General features: G+C 34.6%; 1 protein-coding gene across 1 annotated transcript; it reads right to left on the bottom strand.

Moving 5' to 3' along the window:
* Positions 1-4,818: 4,818 nt before the first annotated feature.
* LOC110706046 (probable receptor-like protein kinase At5g59700) lies at positions 4,819-8,340 on the bottom strand. Its single transcript, XM_021883962.1, has one exon. The coding sequence runs from the start codon at positions 7,596-7,598 to the stop codon at positions 5,187-5,189; it is 2,412 nt and encodes an 803-aa protein (XP_021739654.1). The 5' UTR covers positions 7,599-8,340; the 3' UTR covers positions 4,819-5,186.
* Positions 8,341-8,831: the final 491 nt, after the last annotated feature.

Genomic DNA, 8,831 nt, shown 5'->3' with positions numbered 1-8,831 from the left:
GATGGGGCTAGGACAAGTGAGGCTGAGGGCTAGACTGTGGATCGTTCCCCAGCCTACCTTGCTCTCCGGGTTGACAAGTGCCCTCAGGCTCTCTTCAAGGTTTTTATTGATTTAGGCTGCCAACTGCTCCAAATCTCGACGAATGACTAGCTAAAGGCTAGTCACCTCTCCTACGGGCTCGCTTTGAGCTTGGGGGACAATCTCCTCGACTACGTGATTATGCCTAGCCGAGAGAACCGGATCTTTTCTAGTAGATCTTGATATCGGGGACGGCTAGTATTTACCATAACTTTTTGTTTGTTATCCCTACAGACGACGCCACTTGTTTTTGGAAATAGAATGCTCCTTAGAGTGTTAGGGTATTACGGGTATTAAGAAGTCCTAGAATCTAAGTTCAATTGTCTAAAAGTTCTTGAGCTCCGCCTTGCAACAACGTCTGAGGGCTCGGCCTGCAAGAAAGAGAAGGTTAGCTGCCCCGGGGGTGTGACCCAGGAAAGCCCCTCCGATGCTTAAGTCAGCGAAACGTACTTTCAAGAGAGAGAAAGTAGAGAGAGTGTACTTTCTAGAGAGAGAGAGTAGAGAGAGAAGGAGAGAGAATTAGAAAAAAGTTACCATCATTAATCATTGATGAGCTATTCATAAATGTACTTTCAGGTGGCAAGGCTATACTTTAATGGTCAGATTAGGGGTAAATCTGTACTTGTGATGATTAATGGATGGTTAAAGATGATGGGTTGGATCATGGAGAGGTATTTTCGTTATTTCAGGTACATTGGGCTTAGGACATGGAATAGGCCCAAACACCTAGCAATCAGTAGCTATAGTCACGCATATGATTAGCAAAATATTTGCCTAACTAATAGCTTGTATTTGTATATATTGACAAAGTTCAATGAAAAGACTCACGGAATTACATTCCTTCACTTATACGCATATGTTATCATAATAGACGCTGTTAGAATATATTTTGAATATATTCTATTATAGTGTATTAATCATATTTGTTAAGCTTAGAATATATACACCAAATACACGAATATAATAAGATAATTGATAGCCTACAGCTATGAAAACTACCTAGTTGACAGTAAGGAGATAAATACAAACTTAACAAATATGATATATATACTACAATAAAATAAATTCAAAATATATTCTAACAGACATCCTTCTAATACAATAATGGTAAATTTATCATGTGATCAGTATGTAAAAAGGTAATTACCATTTATAGGGTAAATTAGGTTTTTAGAATATTAAGCAAGAGTAGTTACCATATAAATGTTTGACTAATCCAAGTTATAAAAAGAAAGTAATTTAACATAAAGTAACAAGATTAGAACGTGAGTAAATTTGTAAATTCAAAATGACATATGATCGTAGGCAATAATTAATAAAGATTTGCATCACAATTAATGTCGTCCTATTGGTATTTAGGTGGATACCTTATACAAAAACAAGATTTAAAGTTTCATCTTCGGTTTTTTTTTTTTTTTTTAATCAAACAGGGTTTTGAAGAAAACTGAAAATTATTTAAGATTTTCGAACACATATATAGTGGCCGATTTCACATCCCTTGATTGAGATTGTCCTATTAAAATTTATTATTCTAGGATTATGAAACAATCCAAATTCGCAAGGACCCCAATTTTTGAAAACTGAAAAATTTCACATATGCAATGCCGATCGAGGCATATGCTCAATCTCCGTCGATGCATGAGTATATTTTCGAGACATAGATCATGAATTGGTGGTAAATTTCATTCATGGATGAAAAATCTTGAAGAACATTGAAGAGGAATGAATAAACAATTTTTTTATTTTAATTTTTTTTAATTTAATCTTATTTTTGGATTTTATTAAAAAGTGATTTTAATAAAATAATTATGAAATTAAGAAAAAGATTTTCGAAAAATCAGAAATCAATTTTCGGAAAAAAGAAAAATAATTAAAGAAAAAAATTAAAAAAAAAAGAGGTTTGACCAAAAATTTAAAATAAAGGAAAAATCAACCAATAGGATTTAAATAGTGGTGGTCATTTTAAGGATGACCAAATAGAAATATCCCATTAGCTATTACCATGTTCTAATTCATGGGAAGCGAAATTAAGAAATGAAGTACTCCAAATATTGGGTTGTATAACCTTGTGTTTTATTTCATTCCTTTGGTTCAACCCAATATTAGGCTTGATCACGGATCAGATATCCGTATTCGAAAATACAGATATCTAATATCTGTATCCGATCCAAAAATTTCGGATATCTGAAAATCCGGAGATCTGAAGTTTTCGGATCGGATAGTTTGAATATCCTATATCCGACTACTTTAATTACAAGTTTTTTTTAATGGCAAAATTGATTTTTTTTCTCATTTTTTAGCAGAGTAAAGGTAGAACAACACTTAATTAACAGTTCAAAAAGCATAACTTATGAACCTAAACCCATTATTTGTAAGAAAATTAAAACAAGAACTATAAAAACCCAGAAATTGGTTTCCAAAATCAAACCTAAAAACCCCATTAACTGATTCAAATTAGTGGTAATAACAAAAGAGGAAAGCATTGCAGCGCAAGGGAAGCAACGCAAGCCGCCGCTGGTGGAGGAGCAAGGGAACGAACTCGGGTTGTCGTCGCTAGTGGAGGAGTGAGGGAACTCAAGTTGCCGTCGTTGGTGGAGGAGTGAGGGAAGTCGCGGCTGGTGGAGGAGTGAGGCTGTGAGTTACAAGGAGAAAAGAGAGGAGATAGAGGCGGATCTGAGGAGAGAGGAGAAAGAGGCGGAGAGAAGCGGATCTGAGAAGAGAGGAGAGAGAGGCGAATTTGAGAAGAGAGAAGAGGGAGAAAAGAGAGGAGAGAGAGGCGAATCTGAGAAGAGAGGTGGAAAATTAGGGTTATCCGAGTTTTTGTCTTAGGGCATCTAAAAATCTAATATATATAAATAAAGTAGGCATTTTTGGAGAGCATTCGGAGCGCCACGTAAGAAATATACTTATTTCAACCAATAAGAAGAAAGATTTTTATTTTATTTTTGAATTAAAAAATTATGTCGCCACCTAGATAAAAGTAACGAATTAGATTTGATATATCTAAAATTTTAATGCCACGTAGATTATAATCCACGAATTAAATTATTTCAATGAAAAAAATAAAGTAAAAATATAAGAAAAGATCATTTAAATTCAATACTACGAGTATAAGAAATCCAAACAAAATACACTAAAAAATATTTAAATGATAAACACTTATAATAAAGTTTGATACCTATCATTATAAGATAAATTTTGATAGTGTTTATGATAAGAAATACAAATTGTTCGTTAATTATAATTAAATTAAAGTTTGTGATACCTACTATTATAAATTGACACATCTACGACACAAATAAAATTTCGTATCAATAAAAAACCCCTCAAGAGAATTTTGTATTAGTAAATTTGTGTTAATTTTTGGTCATCAATGGCCGGGTAATTTTTAGTTTAATTTTTAAAATCCTATGTTTAAATTAGTATTTCTAATTATTATTTACATTGTATTAATTTGGGATACTCAACGATTATATGTTTATGTTTTATTTACTAAATGTTTTTATATATGCAGATGTAACACATCATACGACACAAATAAAATTTCGTATCAATACAAAACCCCATTACACTAATTTTGTGTTAGTTTTAGGTCATCAATGTCCGGGTAAGTTTTGAAATCTTATGTTTAAATTTATATCTGTAATTATTAGTTACATTGTCTTTATTTAAGATACTTAACGATTATTTGTTTATGTAATGACATACGATTAGATGTTGTATACTTAATATATCGATGGCTTTGGTTATTTTTGGAGATGATGAAAAAATTCCAATGCATAGATTTGATTTTATATCGTAACAATTTTTCATTTATTGGTTAATATATTGATTTATTTTATATAAATGTAAAGATTTAATTTATTTCAATTTCAGTTTGGCTAACATTTCACGGTTTAATTTATCCATTGATGTAGTAGGTTGGTTATGGACGAGGTTGGTGATTCTATCGAAATAAAAGATACGGTAAAACAATGTAATGATTTAGGATTTAAATTATTAAAAAATTATCATTTCACATTAAAGATTTTATATAACGGAAAAAATATCATATTTACAATTTATTTATATTTAATAAATTCATTATAAACTATAGTTACAAAAATAAATATTAAACTTTTGTAATTTTGTCCGAAATTATTAAATACAGTAAATCAAATAATTAAAAGCTTAGATGAAAAAACCGTGCATCGCACAGGCTTCCATCTAGTATGAAATATTTTAAAATGGTAAAAAAAGTGTTCTTTTTTTCGGATTTCGGAACGGATGTCCGACCCGATATCCGATATCCAACTTTTTTTAGGATATTTTTCGAATATTCGGATATCCGAAATCCAAAATTCCGATATTCGATATCCGAAATTTTTGGTTCGAATATCCGATCCGAAAATGTTTTCGAATCGGTTATCCTAAATTTTCGGATCGAATGCGTATCAAATTTTTGGATATTTGAATTATCAAATAGTTTTGCTCAGCCCTACTCAATATACTATGAGATGGTTATCAGTATTGGTGATGCATAGCTATGAGACGTATTGGAACTCTTATTGAACATATTTTTTTTTTTACATTTGTTATGACTATTGGTGATGCTTAGCTCTGGACGTGGAAAACACGCGTTAGCAAGCAACTAGTATACTCTATTTTAGTATAATATATAGCATATCCGTAGATAGATAGATAGGTAGAGCAGGCATGTTTAGAAACCTCCATGGTGAATGGATATAAGAACACCGGAACTGCAAAATAAAGAACATACGGAGTATATACAGAAATGGGCATCAGCAAGAACAAGAAGCATTAGAGAAAGAATATGTCACCAGTGTGTAATGTGTATAATTAAGAAGATAAGTCGAACAGTTCTAAGTGGAGCTTTGTAATCAGATTTAAGTATTTAACCTCCATATGGCAAATAAATAATGATTTGTGCAGAATTTACCTGCAGCAGCTCTTAAATTTTGACTCATACAGAAAAGAGCATAAAAGAATGAATTAAAACCAAAACAAATCCTCTGTACAACAAATCAACCCGTCTTCATTTGTGCAATTTCAAAGTACGTCGGAGTGGATAGTCACCACACTAATAGTGGATGGCGCTAACATTGCTATCACCTCATAGTACCATTTCTCATTTGTGAGAAAACTGTATTCATCGAAATATCGACAATATCTGCTGCACTTCCCATGCTATATTGTCTGGTGGAAGGAAGACTTTGTAGTGGTTGTTCATCATCAACTTGCAAAGAGACATCGTCACTTCCTTGTGAAGAGGCTTCGTCTTCCTGTAGTTGCAGCGCATTTTCTAAATTCCAGAGCACTTCTCCCATTGTAGGGCGATCAAGACCACATTCAGCCAAACACTTTTCAGCTGTCTCTAGGAACTTTCTTAGAGACTCGGGTTTTATTTGACCTGCAAGATTTGGATCAATAATTTTTTCCAACTCCCCTTTCTTCTGCGACTTGGTTGCCCATTCCACCAAATTAACCATCTCACGAGGAAGGGTTGGGTCAATTACTGGCCTCCCACAGAGAACCTCATACAGGACAACACCAAAGGAGTAAACATCTGATTTTTCAGTCAGCTGTTGTCTTATAAGATACTCAGGATCTAGGTACCCAAAGCTTCCTTTCACAGCAGTGCTAACGTGCGTGTGATCAAGATCAGGACCAGCTTTTGATAGACCAAAATCTGCAACTTTAGCCATCAGGTTCTCATCTAGCAGTATATTTGCTGACTTAACATCACGATGGATGATGGGCTTTGCAGAACCTGTATGAAGATAATAAAGACCTCTGGCTGAACCAATGCATATCTCAAGTCTCTGTTTCCAGCTCAAGATAGGATTATCAGAGCCATACAAGTGGCTCTTAAGCGTCCCATTTTCCATGTACTCGTACAACAATATCATCTCGTTCTGCTCATCACAGTACCCAATGAGAGCCACTAAATGGCGATGACGGAAGTGCGATAGCATTTCAATTTCAGTCCGAAATTCATTAATGCCCTGTTGAGAATCAGGATTTCCTCTCTTTATAGCAACCTCTCTATTATCATCTAGCACCCCTTTGAACACCTTCCCAAAACCTCCAACTCCAATGACCAAGCTTTCATTAAAGTTGTCAGTGGCTTTTTTAATGGCAGCAAAAGAGAAACGATAACCATATTCAGAGGCTCCCTCAATTTTGTTTCCGTTCGCATTGGAATATGTCCTCTTTCTCCTCCTGACCAGGAAGAAAGCTAAACCCAGAATCATAATGATAAACACAACCCCAACGGCTAAACCCACTATCAGACCAGTTTTGACCTTAGCACTTGACTTCAAGGATGCAGCATCGACATCAAGAAAACCCTTAGAGTTACTTATTTTCATGATCTCAAGCCCATTAAGCATGGCATTGGGGTAAGAACTACCATCATTAATAGTTCCAACACTCACATTGAGAGAACTAGTATGACTATCTCGCACAGCAACATCTAGATAATAAGGGGAACCCAATTTATCAAGTTCAAGATGTTTATTGGCATACCAGGAGTTGATATAAACATTAAACATCATCTGACCCAGTGACTTGCTAACTATATCACAGAAATGAAACCGAACCAAATATCTGAAATCCTGATCAACATCGAAATTCCAAGTCATATTCAAATTCAAAGTAGGATCAAGTTCAGAGTTCAACTTACTGGCAGTTCCATAGACTAAAGGAGGAGCAATTTCAGGGGTCGACCCACTTCCTGTGTAATTAATAGCCTGTGCCTTCGACAAGAACTGGACAAGATTATGGGTTCTTAAGAAGGTTCCATCGGGGACCCAATGCCGGGAGAGGGTGTCGTTTTGCGGGTTAACTGCAGTATTCCCCATATTCACCCTAAAGACAGTCTGCAAAGCTTGCTGCAAGAGGTTTTCACTGGAGCCAGGAGAATCGACGGTTCTGACACTATGAGGGATAAGCTCATCAGGAACAGAAACTAGTTCCAGGGCATTTAAGAATGCAAAGGATCCAGATGATGGGGTGATAAGAAGATTAAGCTTATCTGATGTTATATTCAAAGAATACTCCTTGACCACGGGAGTATCTTCATCTGGTTGAAAATTCCTCAAAAGGGTGAAATTCTGAGCTGAAACAGAGAATCTAGCAAGGCTCATATTAAAATTCTGGGATGCAAATGGGAAGAAATGAAGGCGAATCCAGTGACGGCCATGTTTCGAAACAGAGAAAGTATAGTTGGAGTTTCCGGTAAAGATTTGAGCAGTTTTATACAGATCTGAAGAATCTGAAGCTGGGATTGAATTTGAGCTTGTATTAGCCCAAATTTTTTGAGTGGTTGAAAGAACAACACTAGAATTCACATTTGAATCACCCAAGAAAACACGATCACCCACTGAAGCATTAGTGGATGATCCACAATTTATGAGATAATTATCAGCTGGGTCAAACTCTAAGGAGCATTTTATCAAACACATAGCAAACAATACCCAAACGCGAAATTTGAACTTCCCAAAATACATGATTACCATAGTAACAAACCTCAATACATCAAATCAACAAATACCCAGTTCACAAAACCAACTAATTAACCCCAAAATCAGCTCAAACCAACAAAATTCAACCAAACTTTGAACTTAATATTTTTCAGATTTCTTCAAATTTCAACCTCCAATCAGCAAACCAACGAACACCCAGTTCACAAAACTAATCAATTAATCCAAAAATCAAGCAAAAATCGATCAGGGTAACCCTCAAATTTATTTAAATTTCAATTTGGAGTAAGTAATATGTTAAAATTGGCATCAAACTTCAAACATATACTATCAAATTTGTACAAGGAAAACGACAGAAGAGCAGTTCAAATAGATGGGATAAAGTCAATTAAAATTAAATAAAGAACGAATCATAACAGTAATGAAAATGACTGACAGATTAAGTGAATTGGGTAGCTAACCTTTCAAACGAAAAGAGGTCCCATTTAAATGATAATGGAGGAGAAAATGTGTAGCGGTGATGGAGGAAGAAGAACAAGTAGGAATTTTCCAAGGGGTTTCCAAAAGACAGCATAATTTGTTGTTTTTTGGGGAAATTTTAAAAATGGGCGGCGCTTTCAGGTGCGGAAAACGCGTAGTTGGGACAACAAAAGCAGTAGTGTCGGGAAGAGTGAATATTGTGGGATGATATTATTAGTTGTACAATTTTGTACTGGATTGCTGAGATGACTGCTGCAACGCACTGGCTGTTGTTGAGCTTGCACGGTCCCCACAGTAGTATCACATGTGGCTGTAATCTTGTATCCATTGCTTATTTGTTCTAGTACTACAATGTGGTTTGTCAAGGTTGCTCTTGCTCAACTTGAGTCGAGTCTGAAGTTGATTCGACTCAACTCATAACAAGTTTTTAAATGTATAATTATATATTTTTTTTAGGAAAATAAAAAATATTGTTTAGTTGTACAAAATATTTTATTTTTTTACGTATAAAGGATCAATATTTTTTTTCTTTTTATTTAGAAAGTCACATGGATAGGTGATAAGAATCGATTCCAGGATCCTTTGAGACTGGAAGGAAAGCTCTAACTATTTGAGTTATCCCTCACTCTCACAAAGGATCAATATATCACTTTAAGGAGTAGACACTCCTATCAAAATGATAAGGTTCATATTATAGACCCCAAAACAGTTTTCAAGAAACTAACTTTAAATCAGAAAGTATGAGTAGTAAATATTATAGACTCCATAAAAAATCTTATAACATCACAA

Source organism: Chenopodium quinoa, unplaced genomic scaffold (assembly GCF_001683475.1).
Source record: "Chenopodium quinoa cultivar QQ74 unplaced genomic scaffold, ASM168347v1, whole genome shotgun sequence".
Taxonomy (NCBI): domain Eukaryota; kingdom Viridiplantae; phylum Streptophyta; class Magnoliopsida; order Caryophyllales; family Amaranthaceae; genus Chenopodium; species Chenopodium quinoa.
The sequence above is the reverse complement of the archived record's forward strand: the minus strand, read 5'-3'. Positions and strand labels throughout refer to the sequence as shown.

Excerpts from the sequence above, each read along its gene's own strand:
- LOC110706046 (XM_021883962.1), bottom strand. The coding sequence starts at position 7,598 with ATGGTAATCATGTATTTTGGGAAGTTCAAATTTCGCGTTTGGGTATTG.